This window comes from Delphinapterus leucas, chromosome 2, assembly GCF_059928025.1.
Source record: "Delphinapterus leucas isolate spDelLeu-1000000601 "Yukka" chromosome 2, BTC_Dleu_Yukka2, whole genome shotgun sequence".
Lineage (NCBI taxonomy): Eukaryota > Metazoa > Chordata > Mammalia > Artiodactyla > Monodontidae > Delphinapterus > Delphinapterus leucas.
The window spans coordinates 128,118,364-128,144,352 of record NC_143130.1 but is presented as its reverse complement, the minus strand read 5'-3'; the positions used below and the strand labels follow the sequence as shown (position 1 = coordinate 128,144,352).

Sequence of the window (25,989 nt, the reverse complement as noted above, 5' to 3'; positions counted from 1 at the left end):
TGTTATAGGTTAAATTGTGTCCTCTTAAAAATCATATGTGAAGTCCTTTTCCCCACTACCTCAGAATATGACCTTATTTGGAAGTAGTGTCATTATAGATACAATTACTTAAGATGAAGTCAATAGGGTTGGTTCTAATCCAATCTGATTGATGTTCTTATAAAAAGGGAAAATTTGGACAAAGAGTAAACACACATAGGGGGAAGACAACAGAAAGAGACACAGAAATAATACGGTCATCTACAAGCCAAGGAGAAAGGCCTGGAATAGGCCCTTCCTGCATAGCCCTCGAAAGAAACAAGCTCTGCCAGCACCTTGATCAAGAGACACAGAAATAATACGGTCATCTACAAGCCAAGGAGAAAGGCCTGGAATAGGCCCTTCCTGCATAGCCCTCGAAAGAAACAAGCTCTGCCAGCACCTTGATCTTGTGCTTCTAGCTTCCCAAACTGTGAGACGACAATTTTTTTTTTAAGTCACTCAGTTTGGGGTACTTTCTTACAGAAGCCCTGGAAAACAAATACAGGACCTTCTCTTTATTTTCAGTGTTCTAAAATTAGATCATGATATGCTTTTAATTTTTTTTGTTCTGACTTCTCTTTTAATATGGAAACACAGGCCCTTCATTTTGGGGATTTTTTAAAATGTCTTTAATAAGCTGCTACCTTCAGTTTTCTGTTTTTTCTGAAATTTATGTTCACATCTGAACTGAAATTCTTAGTTTAGTCCTTTAACTTTCTCATTTCAAATGTTTTTATCATTGTCTTTTTTTCACCACTTACTGAGTGATTTCCTCAATTTTGTGTTCTAGCCCTTCTTTGAATATATTTCTACTGTATTAGTCTTAATATCCAAGAAGTCTTGTTTCCTGAGTGTTCCTTCTTTCATATTATTCTGGGTTTGTTGTTGTCTGTATCTTCTTTTTCTTAATTTTTTTTCATTCAGAAGATTGGAGGTTTGCATTGGGATCAGTTTGGCAGATCTAATTGGTCTTGGCTTTTTCACTCACACACACACTCCTGCTCATTTAATAGATGGGTTAAGAGCAGTTATCTTTTCATTGTTCCCTGTCTCAGGGGAAATCATTCACTCTTTCACCATAAAGTATGTTGTTAGCTGTAGTTTTATTTCAGAATTGCCCTCTGTCAAGTTTAAGAAGTTCACTTCTATTCTTAGTTTTCTGGGCATTTTTATCGTGAAGGATTATTGATGTTTTTTCAAATGCTTTTTCTGCATCTATTGAGCTGATTACTTGATTTTTTTTTTTTTTTTTTTGCGGTACGCGGGCCTCTCACTGTTGTGGCCTCTCCGGTTGCGGAGCACAGGCTCCAGACGCGCAGGCTCAGCGGCCACGGCTCACGGGCCCAACTGCTCCGCGGCAATGTGGGATCTTCCTGGACCGGGCCACGAACCTGCGTCCCCTGCATCGGCTGGCGGACTCTCAACTACTGTGCCACCAGGGAAGCCCAATTATATATTTTTCAGTATATTTTTATCATGAAAAAGGAAGAAAAGTCACTATATCCCACCTGAATGGCTAAATGGAAAGAGCTAAACAGTATCAAATGTTGGCAAGGATGTGGAACAACCAGGACTTTAATACGTTCCTGGTGGGAATTATTATTTCCACAGTCATTTTGGAAGGAAAATAGCTTGGCAGTATAATCAGAAGCTGAACATATCATATATTCAATTCCACTCCTATGTATATGCCGAACAGAAGTTTACGTATATTTTTACCAACAGATCTGTATATAAATGTTCATAATAGCACTATTTTTAATAGCCCAAAACTGATAACTTAAATCAATAACAAAATAAGTTGTAGTATCATCACACAATGGAATACTGTATAGCAGTGAAAATAAATGGACGATCGCCAGGGAAGTCATGCACAAACCTCATAAATATAATGTTAAGGGAAAGAAACCAGAGTCAAAGAGTACATACTATGTGATTCCAGTATGTAAAGTTGAAAAAGCAAACAACATTCATCTATGGTGTTGGAAGCTAGGGTGGTGGTTACCCTTGAGTGACTGCAAGGGGGCACTTCCAGAGTTGCAGTGATGTTCTGATTCTTCGCCAGGTGCTAGTTTCGTGGGGTTGCTTATCTTGTGAAATGTCATCGAGTGGTATGCTTACGATGGCACACTAGCTAATACTTGCTGTTCTGATTGCGAGCTAATACCTGGGCAGGGAACGGCTAAGTCTAGATGAGAGTGCCTGCGGTTCTGATTGCTAGCTAATACTTCTGTCCACTGAATAGCCCGAGGGGACGTGAGTCCTGTACTTGCTTTGTTTACAGACCTTCAGGGGGAATAAGCGTTTATAAAAAGAATAGGGGGATAGTGAAGGAGAGCTTCCCAGACCATAGTCTGACTTTGAGCCATGGCCCTGGGGGGCAAAGCCAGAAAGGAGTGGAGGCCAGATGCAGCACTGCTGTTGGCGCTGAGCATGTGTGTGAGGTGGGGCTGCCCTTGACTGGACACTGGGTCTCAGACTGTGGCACAGCTGACATCACAGAATCCACTGTGAGGCTATGGCTGGGCTTCAGGACCTAGAAATTCAGACAAAACACTGCATGCATTCTCAGCTTGTTTGTTTTTTTATTTAAATTGCATTAAGGAAGCTGAAATGGGCTCTCCAGGGGTATTTCCCTGAGCCCTGGTCCCCTTTGCAGCTCCCAGCTCTAGGTCCTATTGATGGGCTTCAGCGGTCACTGGCTCCATGGTGTCAGATGTCACACCTCCAGTGATCTCCAGCCCCTGACCACTCTCTGCTGTCTCTACGATGGCCTCCATTTGGGTCCCTTCCACTGGCTTCGCCAGGATGCTCACATATTTATCGCGTGAGGAGGCCACTGTCTTTGTAGTAAGACTGGCTCTGACGTTCCTGAAGAAAGAGCTGATCCTGCTGAGTCTCTCGGTGGTGGGACCTGAACTCGCTGTAGATAAGCTCCTGCCTGATTTGTGTGAGGTCCTGGACTCGTTGGTGATGGGAGAACGGCTGATGCCTTTGTGAGCAGTGCCCTGCTCGCTGCCCCCCGGGCTGCCGTGGCCTTTGTCCTTTTGGTCATCTCTAGTGGCTCTGCGGCTGCCTGAACACGGGCCAGCTGCTTTCTGGATAGTCTTGTTCCCCGCTGCCTGTGGTGGCTTTCCACTGAACTGCAGAGCGAGGGGCTCATAAGAGCTCTGTCCTCTCCCCAGTGCTCCCTTCTCTCCCTTCTTCCCTTGCGGGCCTGGGACACCCTCTGTGAGCTGCCATCCTGTTCACTCACTTTGCCTTCCTGTGGCAAGGTTGAGATGAGGGTCCCCTCGTCCTCCTCATCGGCTCTTCCTTCAGCAGTCTTGCTGGTAGGTTCTGCTCCGACCACAGTCATGCCGGCCTCTGGGGAGAGACTGGTGGGCGTGCTGGAAGCATACCCTGAATAGTTCGCGGCACCTGCCAAGCATACCCTGAATTGTTCGCAGCACCGTTTTCCTGCTCCTCAGGGATGTTCTGGCAGTGCCCCCAGTGGCTATGTGGGTTTTCCTTCCTCCTGGACCGTTGCTGGCTGTGGCTGCTGTGGCCGCGCTCTGCTCTTCAGGGGCAGGAGACTTGATCACTGCCACGCTCAAAGCACCTGCTGCGGTGCCTCCTGCCACCCCCGCTGTCTCCACCTTTGTCGTTGCCCGCGATGCTGACGCTTTGTCAAGCACTGTAGATTTTGCTTTTGCAGTGGCCACATCGGGCATGGTATCGGACTTGTGGGAGTCCAGTTGGATCCCCTCACCACCAGCAAAAGCTGCAGATGTGGCCCCGGCCAGCTCAGAGCACGTGTGGAGGCTGCAGATGCTCACCTGGTCCTGATCCCACATTACTTGGAAATCCTCCACTGCCGGGCTCCTGCCGTCCTCCTCCTCCTCGAACACAGGCAGGCAGATCATGTCCCAGGCTGGAACGGCATAGGTGCGGCTGTGACTCTCCACTGGTGGTCGCAGGAGGTAAATCAGCTCTTCCCAAGAGGTGAAGAGGTCTTCCTGCGTGTCTGGAGGGGCACATAGCTGCAGGTACCAGGAGCGGCCAGTGGCAAACTTCACGCGCAGCTGTTGTTTCTCACGGTTGTGAGTGGAGATGCTCACAAACGTCAAGGGAAGGAGCCTGGTGAGCTCTAAGGTCTTTGCAGCCTCGTGGCTCTTGCCCTTGGCGGCCTGGCTGTGCTCAGCGTGCTCTTCCCAGCCAGTGGCCCATCGGGCCAGCAGCATGGTGTCTGGGAGTGGGAAGACGGGGCTGCTGGATGTGATGCCCACGGTCACCATGCAGACACAGTTGTGCACGTCAATCAGGTCTCCCCTCTTCGTGATCTGGATAAAGTCGCTCTCGAATATCGGTGCGTCCTTGAAAATGTCATATTCGCCCTTGCGCAGTTGCTGCTGCAGCTTCCCCGTGGTGGTGTTGAACAGGCCCACCCCGGTGCTGCTCTGGGCCGTGTGATAAGGGAGCAGAGAGTCCCCACTCATGGCTGTGTTTGATCACGACAGGCAGTGCGGTTAAGATGGGCCCCTGGCTCTTCCCTCCCTCGGCCTCACTGGCAGAAGAGCGAGCTGCAGTGCTCATACGTCACACACAGGCGGCCCTACGGCAGGTCTTCCAAGTCCACTCCACAGGCCCCCACCTTTGCCTCAGGGTCTCCCAGAGGCAGGGGTGTGGGTAGGGGCACAGATGATCACAGCGGGGACGCTGTAGGGCACCTGGACCCCAGGCTGAATCTCTTCAAGTTGTAGAGAGGTATGGTAGGCTCCCCCTCTGCCTCACCTCACTTCTGCTTCTGGGTTTTTATCTCCCCAAGAGGCTGTGGTGAACTTCAGTCCTAGTGAGAAAAGTAACCACTTTCTCAGCCTAAGCCCCTGGCACAGGCTATTTATCCTCTGGTGCCCTTTGTGACCTATCACTGTCGCATAGCCCTTTCCTCATTGTGACCTATCACTGTCGCATAGCCCTTTCCTCATTGTGACCTATCACTGTCACATAGCCCTTTCCTCATTGTGACCTATCACTGTCACATAGCCCTTTGCCTCATTGTGACCTATCACTGTCACATAGCCCTTTCCTCATTGTGACCTATCACTGTCACATAGCCCTTTGCCTTATTGTGACCTATCACTGTCACATAGCCCTCTGCCTCATCCCCCAGCTGCCCCCTCAGGGCAGGGCCCCCATCTGCTCCCAAAGGAGGGGGAGGACATGTCCTCCCGCGGAGGACAGGCCCATCCTGCCAGGGACTCAGGTGCGTACCGAAATAAAAATGTCTTCAACTGGGAAAGTTTTGTGTGGGTCCTTTTTCTTTTCCTCCCCCAAATTCAGCTACTGGATGAAATCTATAGGAATGTGAGATGATGGGATAAATTTGAACCATTTAAGCTCATGGTTTAATTGTATCGAATAACATAGAGTTGGCAGTTGCGATCCTTAGTCTGTCCTTTCATAAAATCTCAGTAAAAGTTGACGACGGTGATTTTTAATAATAACATTAAAAATTGCTTCTCCTAGGTACCATGCTGCATTCTTCACATATGGTGGTAAGAATGCACTGAGTTTGGTACTGTTAACTACTGTTCCCAGTTTATAGGTGAAGAAATTGAGGTTGTATCTCCTGTTTAAATTCCCAGAGCTAATAATGGTAGCAGAGGCACTATTTGAATGTAGGTCTACCTGATTCTAAAGGCTTTGTTCTGAACCACTACAGTACTTAGCCTCACAAAGAAAGCTTGGCCCAGCCAAATGTTTTCAAACTGGACTGATTTAACTACCTTTAAGAAGACCTATTTGGTGCATTATTAGAAGTTGCATAATTAAGTTTATGTGTGTATATGTGTTATGGAGAGAACCCAAGACAGCAGTTGGGCTGACGTGGGGATTAAATTATCCAGGGGATCACTCAGATCCTCCCTTCCTTTATGCTTGTGCAAACAGCCTGTGTGTGGAAACCTAGTTATTCTTATGACATGTCCTCCCCCAGGGAAATGGGGGGTGAGTAGCCTGAGATGTAAGCTTTGATTCCAAGAGCCTGCCAGATGCCGTCCTGTAGTAACCTCCCTACCAGGCAGAAGTGGTTTGGAAGCCTTGACACCTGTGGGGAGCATGTACCATTAGACATCCTGCCTCATTGCCACTCCCACAGAGCTAGTCACAGAACAAGTGATTTCTAAATTGTGACTTGAAAGTTCTGAGAAAGGCCCTTGCTGCCAACTCTCTTATCTCCAGTTTGATGTTATGCTTGAAATCCCACCATAGAGATTCATTCCTTGAGGATAAAGGCTATCTTTCTGTTAAAATACACACACCTGTCCCTCAACAGATGACTGGATAAGCAAAATGTGGTCTCTCCATACAGTGGAATATTGTTCGGCCATAAAAAGGAATGAAGTACTGATATATGTCACAACATGGGTGAACTTTGAAAACATTATACTCAGTGAAAGAAGCCACATATTGTAGGATTCTATTTATAGGAAATAGCCAGAAGAGGCAAATGCACAGAGACAGATATTAGATTAGTGGTTGCCTAGGGCTGGAGGGAGCAGAGAATGGGGAGTACAGGGTTTCCTTTTGTGGTGATGAAAAATTCTGGAACTACATAGTGGTGATGGTTACACAGTAATGTGAATGCACTGAATGCCACCGAATTGTACACTCTAAAATTACAGTGGTGAATTTTATCACAATCACACACACACACACACACACGCCTGCTCAGAACCTTTATAGTTAAAAAACATAGCTTCCAGCTTTAGAGAGGTCACCTGTGTGACCTTGGGCATGCTACCTAGCTCTCCACTTCATCTATAAATTGGGGATAATAACAGTTGCCGGTGAGGATTAAATGAGATAATGCATGTAAAGTATTGAGGATATTGTCTCACTCAATAAATGTCAGCTATTATTGGCATTAGTTTCAACTGGCCCTTTAAGCTTCAGTGTGAATTCCTTCCTGACAGCAGTTTTCGGTAAGACAAATAGAGAAGCTTCTGGGGTTAGAGCCACCATGAGAACTCAGAAGGATCCTCATTGGACAAACCTGGCCTCCTCTGAGGTTTTTTCTCGGGCAAATCCATGAAAACACTTTACTCCACGAAGAAACTGCTTGAACACAACCAAAGAGTATGGGATGCGGAAGAGAGGAAAAGCTTGGTATGGGTTTGGGTTTCAGGGTTTCTTTAAAGCCCGTGGGAGAAATTCAGATAAAGATGGAAAATAGCATTTTAGCTCCTGGCAGAAAGTGGAAGTTTCAACTCCAGAACCCCTGTCCTGGGCCAGAACCCTTTACAGCTCTTTATTCTGAAGTAGGTGTCAGGCCAGATCTCAGGGAAAGGCCAGGGGACAGGATGAGGGTGGGAGACAGGAGGGAGGGTGGGCTGTCCATGCCCTGCCACTGTGACATCACAACCCCAGCAGGTGGTGGCCCAAGGAAGAGACCTTGTCAAACCAGGTGTCTGACTCTGGCAGAGATCCCATCCAAGTTTATTCTTTCAGAGCCCCAGTTTCCCTCTCTGTCGAACATGAAACTAGATGAACTAAGCAAATTGATGGTAAATACTTAATCCTTTCTTTTTAAAGTATGGAAACATAAACTTGGTTACAGAAAACAAAACTATTTTTAATGCATTTGTTAAGAGAACTTACAGCTCCACTGATGATTTACATGCGTTTCTCAGATCAGTGTTTCTTGCCATCGCCATTTCCCCCTTCCTTCCTCTCTAATTCGTTGTTGTCCATGGCAGCTTTAAAACTGTCTTAAGTTTCATAACAGCTGATTGGTGGCTCATCCAGAAGGTAAATGCAAGGAAATTCATCCCCCTCCACCAAGACAAGGAAAATAGATTATCTCCTGAAAGAAGTGGTAAATGGTACTTCGCCCAGATGCTCTGTGCAGGTTAGGAACTGCCCCTGATATGTAGTTAAAGCAGCAAAATTAGGATGCCTGTGTCACAGGTGATAGTTTAAAGGAACTATACATGAGTTCAAAGGAGCAGGCATGCTTCATGTGCATGAACATTCAAGGAAGCGAGGATCTCTCTGAAAAATGGCATTGGTGGCGGAGTAGCCAGTTTTTATTCCCAGCCTGTGAGTGTTACATATCTGCACAGGGAAAGAGCAAGGGACCCTGGTTCTGTTTCAGACCTAAGGAATCATATGCTCTGGAGATTCCAGAAAATTAGGTGGACTGTTTTCTTTGAATTATCACACCTATCCTGCCTAAAGTTATACTCTCTCTTCCTCCCCATCCTCACTGCCATTCTTTTCCAAATTTGAAATACCTGTTTGCAACAATGGGACACAAACTTGGACCTTATAAGAGATGTAATTCAAGTGAACATGAGGAGTTCTGTGACAGATTGTAAGGTTCAAGTTGAGCAACAGGTGTACATTTTAGGCTTTTGTGTACTCAGAGAAACTGGTAGTTGAGGTATTGAGATTCTATATCAAAATTCTATCTTTTGGGCTTCCCTGGTGGCGCAGTGGTTGAGAGTCCACCTGCCAATGCAGGGGATATGGGTTCGTGTGCCGGTCCGGGAAATCCCACATGCCGCGGAGCAGCTGGGCCTGTGAGCCATGGCCGCTGAGCCTGCGCGTCCGGCTCTGCAACGGGAGAGGCCACAACAGTGAGAGGCCCGCGTAACGCAAAAAAAAAAAAAAAAAAAAAAGGACTACTTTTTCTAATATATCTCTGGGTGATCCCTATAAGTCTCCTTTGCTCATTGCTCCTTATGACCACATCTCTAAATATTGTTCAACAGGCTTTAGTCCTTAGAGCTCTTACCTTTTTTAAACTTATACTAAGTTCTTTTGTCATATCATCCAGTCTCAGGACTTGGGAAAGTCCTATTAACTGGATGACCTCCAAATTTATCTCCAACCCAGTTTTCTCCCCTAAACTCCAGACTCTTACATCCAACCGCCTACCCAGCATGTCAACTTGAATGTCCAAGAGGGATCTCAGACTTACATTTCCAAAATTGAGTTCCCTGTATTCCTACCACCCAAGCCTATTCCTGTTGCAGTCTCCCCCATTTCCTAAAATGGCAACCTCACCTTTTCCATTTCTCAAACTAAAAGCCTTGCAGTCCACCATGACTTTTCTCTTTCTTTACAGTTCATATCTAATTAATCACTGTTACCTGTTGTTGCTAACTTCAAAATATATCCAGAATTTCACTACTTTTCTCTATATCTATTTCTATAACCCCAGTCAAGTCATCATCATCTTTTCCTGGATTATAGTAATAACCTCCTGAATGGTTCTCCTTACTCCAGCTTTGCCCGACTCCCATCTTCGTCTATTCATAAAGCAGCCAGAATAATCTCTTTCAAATATAATTCATACCATATCACTCCTCTGCTTGAACTCTGATAGTGTCTTCTCAATTCACTGAAAGTAACAGGCCATTTACATTGTTTTTAATCTTTTGAGATATAATTGACATATACCACTGTGTAAGTTTAAGCTGTACAACATGTTGATTTGATACATTTATATATTGCAATATGATTACCACTGTAGTGTTAATTAACACCTCCATCATGTCACATAATTATTATTTCTTTTTTGTAGTGAAAACAATTAAGATCTAGTCTCTTAGAAACTCTGAAGTTTATAATACAGTATTGTATTATAAACTATCTTGTTGACTATTGTTGACTATAATCACTATGCTGGTGACTGGAACTCCAGGATTTATTTGTCCCTTAGTTGAAAGTTTGTATCCTTAAACAAATCTCCCCAATTCCTCCACAGTCCCACCCCAAACCCCTGGTAACTACCATTATACTCTCTCTTTTTATGAGATCTTTTTTTTTTTTTTAGATTCCACATATAAATTATATCTTACAGTATTTTTCTTGGTCTGTCTGACTTATCTCACGTCGCTTAATGACGTCAAGGTCCAGCCACGTCCACTTACATTATCATGAAAAAAAGTAAGGTTTCAAGGAATACATCTTACAAATGATGTAAAAATATTATAAAACCTATAGAAAGTTATAGGTTATAAAAACAATAAAAGAGGACCTGAGTAAATTTTGAAAGACCTAGATCTAGTCCATGTTTATAATCAGGAAAAGCTTTATACTAGAAAATAAAACGTCTCCAAAAATTGATCTGTTATCCTAGTCAAAACCTTTAATAGATGAAAGAGAAAACTGCCAAAAATAATCAAGACTCCTGAAAAATAAGAACAAGGATGATCTAGATTTATAATAGGTCTTAACATATGATATCACCAAAATATTTTATTATTAACACAATGGTATAATACTGACTGATGAAAGAAGAGAGAGACTGGAAATAAACTACACACAAAAAAATTGATATATGACAAAGGTGTATATTGTTTTCCATCAAGAAAAGAGTATGCCAATTCATATACTCATATCAATTTCAGATAGATTATGGACTTAAGTATGAGAGACAAAAGTATGAAAGACAAAAATGTTTAACTCTTAGAAGAAAATTTAAGAGACTCACTTTACAAGTCTAAAGAGGAGTTTTTAAAACAAAAAAGCACAAAATCACAAAGAAAATTTTGACGAATTGGGCTCTATTAAAATTAAGAGCTTCTGTTTATTAAAAATTACCACAAAGACAATGGGGAAAGATATTTCAAAACATAAAACTGGGGACGGGCAATATAACATGAAAAGTTCTCCCACAGTAAATATAGGATAGATGAAAGAAATTGAAATTAAAAATGGCCAAATTCATAAAGATGCATTTACAGAAAGGAAACATGATTGGGCAAGAAACATATAAAGATACACTAATCTTTAGCAGGGAAATGATCAAATATCATGTTACACTGACAAAAAATTTAAAAGTCTTATTATACTAAATATAGGTGAGTATGTTCATCAACAGGAACTCTTACATATTTCTGACAGTAGTATGAACTGGTACAACCTCTTTGGAAAGATATTTGACATTATCAATAAAACCAGAATCCTCACCTATACAGTGTAGCTAGAGAAGAGAAGAGGTTTGCACATAGAAGACCCAGAATTGCCAAAGCAATCCTCAGGAAAAAGAACAAAGCAGGAGGAATAACCCTCCCAGGCTTCAGACTACAGTAATCAAAACAGTGTGGTACTGGCACAAAAACAGACATATGGATCAATGAAACAGAATAGAGAGCCCAGAAATAATCCCACACACCTATGGACAAATAATCTTCAACAAAGTAGGCAAGGATATACAATGGGGAAAAGACAGTCTTTTCAACAAGTGGTGTTGGAAAAGTTGGACAGCTGCATGTAAATCAGTGAAGTTACAGCACACCCTCACACCATACACAAAAATAACTCAAAATGGCTTAAAGACTTGAACATAAGGCATGACATCATAAAACTCCTAGAAGAGGTCATAGGCAAAACATTCTCTGACATAAATCGTACCAACGTTTTCTTAGGTCAGTCTCCCAAGGCAATAGAAATAAAAGCAAAAATAAACAAATGGAACCTAATCAAACTTACAAGCTTTTGCACAGCAAAGGAAACCATAAACAAAATGAAAAGAGAACCTACAGACTAGGAGAAAATATTTGCAAATGATGTGACTGACAAGGGCTTAATTTCCAAAATATACAAACAGTTCATACAACTCAATAACAAGCAAAAAACAAAAAAAAACCCAATCCAAACAGAAGACCTAAATAGACACTTTTCCAAAGAAGACATACAAATGGGCAACAGGCACATGAAAAGATGCTCATCATCGCTAATTATTAGAGAAATGAAAATCAAAACTACAATGAGGTACCACTTCACACTGGTCAGAATGGCCACCATCAAAAAGTCTACAAATAACAAATGCTGGAAAGGGTGTGGAGAAAAGGGAACCCTCCTACACTGTTGGTGGGAATGTAACCTGGTGCAGCCACTATAGAAAGCAGTATGGAGGTTCCTCAGAAAACTAAAAATAGAATTACTATTGATATATGGTCCAGTAATCCCACTCCTGGGCATATACCCAGACAAAACTATAATTCAAAAAGATACATGAACCTCTATGTTCGTGGCAGTGCTACTTACAATAGCCAAGACATGGAAATGACCTAAATGTCCATCAGCAGATGAATGGATAAAGAAGATGTGGTGTGTTTACATATATACACACACAATGGAATATTAATCAGCCATAAAAAGGAATGAAATAATGCCATTTGCAGCAACATGGATGGACCTAGAGATTATCATATACTAAGCAGAGTAAGTCAGAAAGAGAAAGACAAATACCACATGATATCACTTGCATGTGGAATCTAAAATACGATAGAAATGAACATATCTACGAAACAGAAACAGACCCACAGACATAGAGAACAGACCTGTGGTTGCCAAGGGGGGAGGGAAGAACTGGGAGTTTGGGACTAGCAGATGCAAACTAGTATTTATAGGATGGATAAACAACAAGGTCCTACCGTATAGTACAGGGAACTATATTCAATGTCCTGTGATAAACCATAATGGAAAAGAATATGAAAAAGAATAAATATATGTATAACTGAATCACTTTGCTGTACAGCAGAAATCACCACAACATTGTAAATCAACTATACTTCAATAAAATATTTAAAAAAGAGAGAGAGAGAAAAGGTTTGCAGACAGAACCTTCTCAATATCTACAGAAGCAGGTATTTAATAGATTTATACTAGAGATGCTCAGTATACATCAGTCCACTTCATGATCAGAATTGTTGGCAATGGTAGATAACACTTATATAAGCTTAGATAAATAATTTTTCACATATAGTTTTACAAATTTTGGAAGACCTAGTTTTATTCTTAAGGTCTGATTTATATAGAATCAGAGAAATAATAATCTTTCTTATGAAGAAACATATAAGAAAGAATTTGAGTTTTGGTCAAGTCTCCATAACTTATAGGTTAGTTTTAAATTGGTTATTTAAAAATGAATATCGGCAATTAATATTTGTATCTGTGCTGCACATCTACACATTTTAATAGGTGCTGACATGTTCTGGATTTACAAAAACCACTATTTCCTTATGCCATTTGCAAATTAAAACACATTGGAAAAATGTGAAGCCCTATATGTATTTATATTTTTTAGAAACCTATAAAACAGATAATATTAAAAGAAAATATGGCCGAGAGTAAACCCCTACTCATTTTTACTGCTTTCAATATGCTTTTCCATTTGCATAGAGCTTTTTGAATTCTCAGTTATGCTTGTTTTCATTACTGCCTTTTGTTTTAGCCTTGTTTTTTGGAATTTTTTACTATATGCTAAGGAATATAAAACTGGGATACACAAACAAGGAAACATTAGTGACACTATATTTTCATCGAGTAACTCTAAAATGTTCCACATAGGTAGGACTGTGCTGATAGATGGCTGTTTTACAGAGAGAATCTATCTACTTTTAACTATAATGTCTAAAGTGATAGAATCTCTGCCAGTACTTTCTATGAGAAGTAGTACATGATAAAAGAAAATATATGGTTTATGGAAGCAGAACAGGATTTAGAGATTTTGAAGCATATCAATATTTTTGGATTTCTCCCAAAAACTAACTCTTAATTATGAAAGCAATCATAAAAATAATACTGATTTTAATTTTGCTCTAGGAATCATGGCCTTTTCATCATATTTGAAAGGGCTGAATTCTAATGTTTGCGATTCAAAACACATTAACAAAAGGCAAAGAATTATCTCTAAAGCTTATTGCACCATAATGTTTTCCTGGGTTGTTGACAATATGTTCTGGTGAAAACGTTCACATGTTTATGCATCAAAGACTTATCATCTGAGTTAATTAAGCATGAAGCAGAAAACATTTTTGGAGCACTTGTTACTTGGACCTTTTTCATTTCTTTGTGGTGATTCACAGCACATACTGTTTGTGACAGTCACTGGGTTGCTGATAACTGAATGCGTTTTCAAGTTTGAAAAGTCTGATAAGCTTCTTGTCTCATGAGGCCAAAGCACTTAGTTTCTAAAGCTACCAGGCTGCTGTTGGTATAGTGGAAAGAAAAATTAATAGATAAGAAGAGCAAGAGCAGAGGGGGAAAGGAGTAACAGGATTTTTTCTCTTAATCTGGGAAAGCTGTTTACAGAAGTATTTTCCCTAAGCTCTGCTGTCAGAGAACCTGTCATCACACCATGACATGACTGGACTCTGCCAATGATTCTGTGATTCTATAATTTTTAACAGTAGCCTTGAAAACTGCCCAAACAATACTCTTTAATATCTATGGGCAAAAACCCACGTAGGCAAAATGTTTAATTAATTAACATGCTACTTGAGGGCAGAAGCCACAGCTAGAAATAACTGAAGTTTTGACATGGTCTTTAAAAGGCTGTAATAATTAAATTGTGCACATTATCAAAATACTTGAAGTTTCATACCCTGTTGATATAAAGCCTCCCTTCTTATAAATCCCTTTTATATTTCAGATATTTAGTGATTTCAATTTTCTGAAGGAAACACATTTTCAAAGGTTACCTAATGACAAAAGTTTATTCATCAAGCTAACAAATACTTAATTTCTCAGTCATAAACACAAATGAGATTCCTTCTCCTTCGAGCTAAATGGTAAATATTACTTCTTACTCTGAAAAGAGTTGGGCCTGACGTTATTCGCAAGGTGAAACAACTCCATTCGTGAGTTTTTAGAGGACTATAAATGAATTTTTTTCTACATGTTGAATTTTCACAAGTATTCATAAAAGGTATTCAATCTTCCATTACCTGTAAAATCAAATTAACAAGTTTTCACCTTGGCAGTTAACTTATAGTGATATAATTTCAAGTCTTCAAAGTTAATATGTCTATGCTGCTACAAGACCAGTGTGACTCTTACAATAAGCTCTGAATTTTCCTCCTTAGGCATGTATATAGTCAGAAAAATGATAGTATCATTTTGCTAGAATGTGAAAACAAGATATAAAGTATTCCAGTTCAAAATTATTTTCAAAATATTTCAAAAATATTATCTCTAGGTCTCTCATTTCTTTTGGTCAAGGCAACTGTAAGATAGGGGAAAACACAAATACACGAAGGAAATAACTGCCTGCAGGATATCTGTATATGAATGTAAAATTATGAGAAATTTTAGATGGCTAAGGCCAATAGAAGGAATTATCTAAATTGGGGAGGAGGGGGAAATGAAAGAAAGAAAATATATAATAAAGCCAGTCAGTATTTTTTAGCCAATTGAAGGTCTAAAGAGATGAGTGATAATCTACCACTCCTTAGAAGTAGAAATAGTCCTGAATACATGTTGAGATATCATGATCTTTAAAAGAGTTTGTATAAAAAGCCAAGGAATGCAGAATTCCATGTGAACGTGCAGTGGCCATTCCTGCAGGTTTCCCTTTCACCATCTCAAGCATAGGATTTGGTCACTCATGTATAAAGGCAACCGACAGTAACATCAGGTCCAGTGTTAACATCTGGATGCATATGCATAGTTACCTGAAGTCACTAAATGTTTAAGTAAGTTACCACACATGTTATAATTTGTGAAGAAGTTTCTTTTCTTGACCTTTGGTTGATTCTCTCCCATATGAGAATCTTAATGTATTCTCTCTTCAGAAAAAAAAAAAAATTATTTCCTAAGTAAAAAATAATAATGACAGGGGCTTCCCTGGTGGTGCAGTGGTTGAGAATCCGCCTGCCAGTGCAGGGGACACGGGTTCGAGCCCTGGTCCGGGAAGATTCCACATGCCGTGGAGCAACTAAGACCGTGCACCACAACTACTGAGCCCGCGTGCCTAGAGCCCGTGCTCCACAACGAGAGAAGCCACCGCAGTGAGAAGCCCATGCACCACAACGAAGAGTAGCCCCCGCTCACCGCAACTAGAGAAAGCCCCATGCGCAGCAACCAAGACCCAACACAGCCAAAAATAAATAAATTTATTTTAAAAATAATTAAAAATAATAATAATAATAATGACAAAACTGCCAAATTCCAAATTTTAATAGCAGTTTGATAAATTTTCCACTTACATAAGCAAAATTTTCTTCTTCTGTTCTCTCACCTTGACAGTGATAAATTCCTAGATCTAATGTTTTAAATATATATTTGTTTTCACATGGGCTTTAGTGTACAAGGAATATTCATGCAAATAAACTTCTATTTAGACATACTGATAGACTTTCTTCATTTATCATTAAATAACTTCGAAATATTAAACTATTATGTCCTTTTCCTATATTTCACTGGTTTATTTTAGTCAATGAAAGGTTTCTAGAACATGTGGAAAAAGACCTACACACCAAGCATATTTAAAATTGCTATGTAATACGTGTGTTTTATTATTAAAATAATGTTATTTTATTCAGGTCTACATAATTCAATCTATTTGAATTATCTCCTATTTTATGTAGAATGAAGTGATGGGCTTTTTTTTTTCCAATTGTCTTCTGTACTTGTTTGCTTTAGCAAGAATCAGTGGTCTGGGAATTGCATACCATTGTCGCTATTTATCTACTTTCATCCCTTTCTTTGGTCCTATGTCTCAAAGCACTGGGAAGGAACAAAAGATTGAATGATTTGTCTTGGGGCCAAACTTCATTGACTGACCCAAAAAATACATTGAAATTAAAAATCCTTCTAACCAAACTGAAACAGCATTGTGAAAGGAGTGAGTATGAGCACTGATTTTGCACCTGGAAGCTAAGCTTTATGGCCATTTATTAGTTTCACCTTATCCATAGTCCATTGAGAAGAAAGGATAGAAAGCTGCAATTTCTAGAGGCTAGAATCAGACAATAAACAAACTGATCAGTATACAGTTTCAGATTTTGATTTTCTGAGGTTGGAAGAATGGAAATGAGATAAACAGCTTAAAAATTCTAAGAGAAAAATGGAGACTTAGTGATGGGAATCCAAAGCGATTTCATAGGCATTTGTAACTAACCTAAGACATTAAAGGGGAAAAGAAATCTTGAAGACCCTTTGTATCAATGAGTAATAAATCTGGCTATGCATTATAAAAGGCCTTGGGAACTTTTATAATATACTAATGCTTGGACACCATATCCCGGTTCTAATGGAATTTATTTAGAATGAGGCATAGGCATAAGCATTTTTTTCAAAGCTCATAGGTGATTCTATTTTGGAGTCAGGGTTGAGAATCATTGGTCTAAATCACTGGATAGGAATTATCTTGGGATCTTGTAAAATGCAAAATCTGATTCAGTAGCTCTGGGGTGGAACCTGATAGCCTAACAAGCTCCTGGGTAAAGTCACTGCTACCGTTATTGCCACACAGTTGAGAAGCAAAAGTCCTATACTCTGTGAATTTTCATTCCTCCTGGAGGGAAGGTGCTGTATCAGGTGCTTAAGCTCCAGTCAATGTTGCCAGCAGGTTTTGTATTTTCTCCTTAACTCTAACTTTAAGAATATTTCTTTTTAACTTCTATAAACTGACCCTTTCAATATTTATCCCTCAAAGTAACACATCATTCAGACACATATTTTTAAAATAATTCATTAACTGCTATGTGTTATTGCTGGGGTTCCCAACAAAGCAGACCAAGTGACTGAAATTATCATGTGGGGAGTGATAAGAGGCTACTCTTGGAATCAACAGCTGTGGAAACGGAAGAAAGGAGGAGGGGCAGAGGGAGAAGGTGGCCAGTAGGAGCAGGCCTTTACACTCCTGCACTGAACAGTCACTGGATGTGGGCTGCCCCAAGATGGGAATATGACTTTGGGCGAGATGACAACTGAGGGCTGTCTGACAGGAGTGCCCCCAGAGGCTGAGAGAATAAGTCCTTCAATCTTAAAGAAGGATCTTGGCAGTGCAGCATAGAGTCCACTAAAGTCTACTCCTTGTGCTTCTTGAATATCCTTATAAATTCTGGGAGTGGCTCATAGAGGAATACAGGCTTCTTTTCCTAGTGGAAACTTATAAAAGGACGGTCACTGGGACAAATGACAGTCATCACCACTGCAGCTGCTGTCAGGATTATAACTGACATCATCTCTGTCTTCTACCACCCACTGTAGATTCTTCTCTCCTAGACTAGCACTTCTTACTGGGTAGTGTGACACAGTCCCTCGTCCTTGAGGGGTCTGAGCCTTGGACATTATGTTCCCAGGTTGTGGCTGTTACACCTGTCCACTGACCATTAAAATTGTATAAGGAATTATCAAGCAGTGCCCAAGTACGTGAACATATTCTTCCCTGTCCCTATTGTGTAACAGCAGCCCTACCTTCTGATAAAGCAAGTCGATTGCCCCTGTGATGAATCTTCTCATCTGCTAGCCCCTGAACATGGGAAGCCCAAAGTTCCAGGAATATGACACAGCTTATAATTCAATAAAGCTCTTGCTGTGTCCATGGTGAACCTGTTGTATACCTTGGAGAAATAGGACTTCTAAACCCTCAGAACCCAGGGCACACTTGACAAGAATATGTATTTGCTGTTGATGATGGTAGGTGTTTGATATCTATATTCGTTTACTTTGTCCTGAAAACAAACACGAGGTTTCTGGATCAGGGAAGATTAGTAATACGACAGTAAGCACATCTGTTCCCCATACCTCATTTTCCCCCTTCCAGGTGATGCAATGCGAGCCATATGGTTGGGCCTGCAAGTGCACAAAGGAAGTTTCTTGCCCCAAAGGAGAAAACCCCCAAAATTATAATTCTGGGAGCAAATAGGGATTACACACTGCCCAGCTGCCTCCCTTTCCTCCAGAGAGAGAGAAATAAACTTTATCTTCCTGGGATAAACAAATCTTCTCTGGGAAGTGAAGAGGAAGTTTCCCAATTTTTAACCCTTTGGAATGTAAATGGTGACTGACATCAGATTTTATCTGCCTTTGTAATGTAAATACACACCTCTGGGACAGAAATTTCTCAATCTCTCCAGAGGTCTCTATTCAGTCTTCTAAATTCTAGATTTGTTCTTTAACTGAGTTCCAGGTACAGAAAAACTGGGAAAGGATAAACACAAAATTTAGAGCAGAGCTCGCCTATGGAGAGAGGAGATGAATAAGAATATGAGGGGACGCACAGGGGCTTCAAAATATTCCTAACATCCTGTTCCTTAACCTGGATACATGAGTTTCATCTTGTTTTATATAGCTTCTATATAGTTTATATTATTGTGTATGTATAAAATATTGTGAAATATGTGGTTAATTTAAAATTTTTAAAGAATATCAGGACTAGTTTTCCATGCCTCATGTTGCTTTTTATTTACATTACCAGCAGAAATCCCAGCTCACTCACAGTCTGTGCCACACTGCTTTATATATCTCCTAACTTGACACAAATCTACCACAGCTCTTCAGCATCCCAGTGTTTTCTAGATTCCTCTGAAATCCAGGATTAAGTATCCCCATACTATCATCATCATCACTTTCTTTACCTTGATACCTTAACTCAGGACTCTGCAAATTATAGCCAGGTCAAATACAGCCTGATGCCTATTTTTTGTAAATAAAGTTTTAATGAATCACTCATTCACTTACATAAGGTCTATGGCTGCTTTCCCACTATAAGAGCAGAGCTGAGTAGTTGTGGCAGAGACCAGGTGGCCTACAAAGCCTAAAATATTTGTTAGGTGGACCTGTACAGAAAGTATGCCAACTCCTGTCTCATCTAAATCCTGGCTCTTTCCTGAGATCACAGCCTCCACCTAGCCCTCTCAAGACAAGGCTACTTTTTAATTTCCCTTTCATATGTACCTCACAACTGGAAGATAACACAAGGGTGTTATTGATACTTCTAAACCATGCTTCCTTCTCTTGACTTTTAAAAACACAAAATATTTGACACTCATGCCATTGCCCAACATACTTACTTAGACAGCCATAACCTTTAAAGACCTCTCACAGACGAATCTAGCCCCCAGATTACTGCCAGCCAACCCTACTGTGATTGTACATTTGACTATGCTATTATCAACAACCTCACTAACTCACCTTATATTCACATCCCTCTCTTTGGCCAGGCTAGCCCATCCTTCCATCTAATTTACTCTGCAGCCCACACTCTAATAATATTTCAACTTTAACTACACAACCAGTCCACTGTTTCATTCTTCATTACCCACCCCCACTGCCTTTGAAGTCTAGTTTCCCTCCCTAGGTAACCTAATGCAGTGTTTCTCAAACTTTAGTGTGTATATGAATCCCCTGAGGATCTAACTAAAAACGCAGATTATGATTTAGTAGACCTGGGTTGGGATTTGAACTCTTTTCATTTCCAACCAGCACCCAGGAAGGCTGCTGTTGCTGGTCCTCAGATCACAGTAGCAAGGGCCCAAATGTCATGTTCTATTAATTTAAGAGAAGTTACAGGGAAGGTTAATCAATGGGAGATGTTGAGTATAGTGAGTTATGTCTGAGTTTGCAAATGTGTAACTCTTCTTAGGCTATTTGCGTTTGCTATTTAGAGCCCATTGAAGTTAGGTTCCTGCTTTCCTCTAGAAACTGAGAGATAAGGACTTTACCTTCCTTGATGATTACATTTCAAATGGACGGCCCTCAGGTCCTTGAGAAAGTCATTCATGGGTTATAAAACTGGCAAAAGGCTTTTAAAAAGATTTATATCTTAAGGGGAATTTACAAGTGTTCTAAAGTAAATGCTCTAGGAAAAGGGAGATCAGGAGCTTAAGAGAAGCCTGGCTAAAGTTTAGTCAACCTGAGGGAAATTTTAAGGCCATCTTGGTCAACTGCCTCCCATTTATCCTCCTTTCTAACTTTGATTCTCCCCTGAATCAACCAAACTCCTTCTCTCTCTCTCTCTCTCTCTCTCTCTCTCTCTCTCACACACACACACATACACACACACACACATATTAATACTTAACAGTCTAGTAGTAAGTCACTTCCCCAACAGTCCTCCTCCTGAAGCAGGAGGGAAGGGTGTAGGGCAAAATCTTTAAAGAATGACATAGCCATAGGACATGACAAAATTATTAGGTCCAAGATGGCAGAAGATTTGACTTCCCGTAGACCTTGAACCTCATTATACTCTCACTGTAATATATTAGCATGCTAAATGACACACCCACCAGTGCCATGACAGTTCCAAGGCCAACCATAAAAGACCAAAAAGTGGGCAGTGGCCCAATTCCTGGAAATTCTCACCTTTTCCCCGAAATAGTTGGAATAATCCTCCCACTCATTAGCCTATGAAATTACCCAGCCCATAAAAACTAACCATGCCATATTTCAGGGCCTCTTGCCTTCTGAGATGGCCCACACTCTGTCTGTGGACTGTGTTTCTCCCAAGGCTGTCCTTGCCTTTTGAGATGGACTGCATTCTTGTTTATGGAATGTGTATTTCTCTAAATAAATTCACTTAGCTATCATTTTGTCTCTCAGTGAATTCTTTCTGTGATGAGACATAAAGAACCTGAGTTTCATTAAGTCCTGAGACAAAGTGTGTGATCTTAATTAAAAGAAGATATACAGACTGCCAACAAACACATGAAAGAATGCTCAACATCACTAATCATTAGAGAAATGCAAATCAAAACTACAATGAGATATCATCTCACACCAGTCAGAATGGCCATCATCAAAAAATCTAGAAACAATAAATGCTAGAGAGGGTGTGGAGAAAAGGGAACCCTCTTACACTGTTGGTGGGAATGTAAATTGATACAGCCACTGTGGAGAACAGTATGGAGGTTCCTTAAAAAACTACAAATAGAACTACCATATGACCCAGCAATCCCACTACTGGGCATATACCCTGAGAAAACCATAATTCAAAAAGAGTCATGTACCAAAATGTTCATTGCAGCTCTATTTACAATAGCCCAGAGATGGAAACAACCTAAGTGTCCATCATCGGATGAATGGATAAAGAAGATGTGGCACATATATACAATGGAATATTACTCAGCCATAAAAAGAAACGAAATTGAGCTATTTGTAATGAGGTGGATAGACCTAGAGTCTGTCATACAGAGTGAAGTAAGTCAGAAAGAGAGACAAATACCATATGCTAACACATATATATGGAATTTAAGAAAAAAAATATTATGAAAAACCTAGGGGTGAAACAGGAATAAAGACACAGACTTACTAGAGAATGGACTTGAGGCTATGGGGAGGGGGAAGGGTAAACTGTGACAAAGCGAGAGAGGGGCATGGACATATATACACTACCAAACGTAAGGTAGATAGCTAGTGGGAAGCAGCCGCATAGCACAGGGAGATCAGCTCGGTGCTTTGTGACCGCCTGGAGGGGTGGGATAGGGAGGGTGGGAGGGAGGGAGACGCAAGAGGGAAGAGATATGGGAACATATGTATATATATAACTGATTCATTTTGTTGTGAAGCTGAAACTAACATACCATTGTAAAGCAATTATACTCCAATAAAGATGTTAAAATGAAAAAAAAAAAAAAAAAGTGGTTCAAGTCCCAATCTGGGTTTAGGCTGGGTTCCAGTACTGGCACATGGGTTCAAGTCCAATCTGAGTTGCACTGTTTCACTCCCATGAAAGCCTATTTCTATTCCAATGTTCTCTGTGTCAGGAAATGCTACCACTGTACACACCAAATGCTCAGCCAAAAACCTAGGAGTAATCATTATTTCCTCTCTAAACCTTGACATCAAATTCATCAGCAAGTCCTATGTAGTTCTACCTCAAATATATATTCTTTATCCATCCACTCATTATTTCTGTTGCTCCAACAGATATATAAGTAACACAAGGATCCATTAACTCTCATTGGTCTATTGCAATATCCTGCTAAGTAGCTTTTCTAACATTGTTCAAAGTCTTTCATACTCAAGTGATCATTTCAGTTAGGGGGGTATTTTGAGCTGGGATATTTGCATATAGGATTATTTATACCTTTGCCTTTATGAAACACTTATAAGGAATAATACAGAAAATAATGCTGTTATTTTTGGTGAAGAAAATCAATTTTGTATAGTTTATTTCCACCTAAATAAAATGTGAATTTTGTTTAAAAAAAAAAAAAAGCTAACATTTCCAGAAGTCTACTTCAATAACGCTCAGCTTTCCAAACACTGTTTAAAGTTTCACCAATACTTAATTCCATATTATAAGCTGTGAATTTCACTATAAGGCAGCTTTAAGTGCATTTGTATTTATTATTCCTGTAAACAGAAGATAAGCATAATTTATGTATTTGTACAGAGCTCAGTTATTTATATTCCTTAAAAAATCCATATGTTGGCTCAGAATTAAAAGTTTTCAAGTCACCCACTTGGGGTGACGGGCTTTCCGTCCTAGAACCATGGCCCAGTTTGTCTGTAATCTCATGGAGAAGGCCCCGGTGCTGGTCAACGCTGCCGTGACTTACTCGAAGCCTCGATTGGCCACATTTTGGCACTATGCTAAGGTTAAGTGGTTCCTCCAACCCCTGCTGAGATCCCTACAGCTATTCACAGCTTGAAAAACATTATCAATAGTGCTCAAACTGGTAGCTTCAAACAGCTCACAGTTAAGGAAGCTCTACTGAATGGTTTGGTGGCCACTGAGGTGTGGATGTGGTTTTCTGTTGACGAGATCATAGGCAAGCATGGCATCACTGGCTATGATGTTTGAAGACCAATCTTTGCCTTATTATTTGGGAGTTCTTGGACCATGTGTGAGCAGACTGCTATTTGAATAAAATAAAACAGTGTCAAAAAAAAAAAGTTTTCCGTGTTCTAACCAAAATTTATTTCAACTTTGTCCATGAATGTTGGTATAATAATTAGACACTAAAACCTAGATTTCATTTTGTAAAAGTATTATTAACCCAAAGTAGCAGTATATGATTACCAGTCAGAAGTTATTAGAGTAGGCCTTTATTCTTAAAAAGTAAGAAACATCAATAAATGGAAAATCTATTATCAGTTTCTGACATAGATTTTTTGATGTCTTTTTCGAAGACAAATATTTTCCAAAAATCAAGGCTATTTCAAATTAACAATTTCAAACCCTTCCCATCATTTTTACCAGAATTCCTAAGTCATGTTATATGACTTTATTACCAATCATTCATAAGCACACTTAAGAACTTTTCTATAAAGTATGATGAAATTGTCCTTAAATCTATAATTTCTAAATTGACTATGAATTATGAATCTGAAGGAAAAGTAATGCCTAAGAAATAATCATTATTGATAAATAGCCTATAAGAAAGAACTGTGATAATTATGAATGTTTCAACAGCAAACAAAAGCTGAACTTAATTTGGCTTCAGAAAAGAGAAAATTTTATTAATAAGCATATGTATTTCACAGAATAGAAGGACAAAAATGCAGCTGTATCTCAATGAACAAATTGAAATGTGCAGGTTGACTGTCCTCAGTCTCTCTTTGTTTTCACATTCTTTCCTTCTGTAACTTCCTTCAGTTTTTTTCTCATGCTGCAGACCAGTTCCTCTGCTTTTTAGGCAAATCCCTCTACTCTTCAGAAAACAACTGAGTTTAAGATATCTGTCTCTATCCCAATTCCAAAATTCTTAGAGGATAGATCTCTTTTCTTACCTTTTATCAAAAACCTATCTCTGGACTACTAACTTTTGCTAAATAGGCTATAGTTTTTTCAGAGTGATTACAAGGATGGATGGAAGGTAGTTCCAGAAAAGTAATACGACTGGTCAGATAGAATAATATGTATGTAGATTTAAAGACTCAATAGTATAAAGATGTCAAGCTACCCAAAGTGATTTATTAATTCAATGCAGTTATCATTAAAATTCTATGTTTGATGAAATATAAGCAGATTCTAAAATGTATTTAATTTCTCAAAGGACTAAAAATAAATAAGTTACTGCTGAGGAAGAAGGTGGAGGGAGGACTGGTTTTCCAAATATCAAGATTTCCTATAAAGCAAAGTAATTAAGACAGTGAGATTTTACGGCAGCACAGAAGTCAGACCAATTAAATAGAATAGAGGGACTTCCCTGGTGGCGCAGTGGTTAAGAATCTACCTGCCAACTCAGGGGACACGGGTTCAAGCCCTGGTCCAGGAAGATCCCACATGCTGTGGAACAACTAACCCCATGCACCACAACTACTGAGCCTGAGCTCTAGAGCCTGTGAGTCACAACTACTGAGCCCGTGGGCCACAACTACTGAAGTCCGTGCACCTAGAGCCTGTGCTCCGCAACAAGAGAAGCCACCAGAATGAGAAGCCTGCGCACTGCAACGAAGAGTAGCCTCCGCTTGCCGCAACTAGAGAAAGCCCATGCGCAGCAACAAAGACCCAACACAGCCAAAAATAAATAAATAAATTTATAATAAATAAATAGAATAGAGGTTCCAGAAACAGACATAATGTCCACAATGCAGATATATGGCAGTGGTGACACTAAAGGACAGTGGGAAGCATGGTCTTTTGAATCAGTTGTGTTAGGAAAATAGTGTGTCAACTGTGGAAAAAAATTCAGTATGCCAAAAAAACCCCAACAAAACAAAAAAACAGTCATCACCATATAATATCTTGTTCCAAAGAGATCTTAATTTTTTAGATTTTTATGTCATGGATAATTTTAGAACTAAGAATAAAGGGATATTTAGAGGCTATTTTATTAGAAATTTAAATGAGAATTTAAACATGGCTAGTCCAAATTTTATTCTATATTTTCCTATTTTTTAAGATATATACCTAAAATGGACAATATCTTCTGAATAAAACCAACTTTTCATTATTGCAATGTATGAATGATGAACATATCTAGCTTATAAATATTGGTTCCAGATTGCAAATACATCTCTAATAATTTCAAATTCATCATTACTTCTTGTTCTTCTTTTAGCACTTATATAATCAATACACAATGAAAAAGTTTTTTGAAACTTTGACAGCTCACGGTGTTTTTCTTCTGCTCCAAAATTGGAAAGTAGTCTCAGTTTTAGGTTTATAAATACGAACTAGATTGATGAAATCAGTGGATTTTGTTTCATGTCTACACCATCTATTTCCTTCCAATGTCTTTTTCCAATTCTTACTCTTAGCATTTGTCCACTTATGAGCATATCAAGAACATT

General features: G+C 39.8%; 1 protein-coding gene and 1 pseudogene across 1 annotated transcript; one reads left to right on the top strand and one right to left on the bottom strand.

Annotated features, from left to right (window-relative positions):
• Positions 1-327: 327 nt before the first annotated feature.
• LOC111167857 (Golgi-associated RAB2 interactor protein 4-like) lies at positions 328-5,061 on the bottom strand. Its single transcript, XM_089907665.1, is given in 3 exon segments — positions 328-3,142; positions 3,145-3,481; positions 3,483-5,061. Coding segments are annotated over 3 exon segments (1,800 nt in total). The 5' UTR covers positions 4,500-5,061; the 3' UTR covers positions 328-2,696.
• Positions 5,062-21,512: 16,451 nt separating this feature from the next.
• On the top strand, positions 21,513-25,041 carry LOC149750284 (ATP synthase F(0) complex subunit g, mitochondrial pseudogene; annotated as a pseudogene).
• Positions 25,042-25,989: the final 948 nt, after the last annotated feature.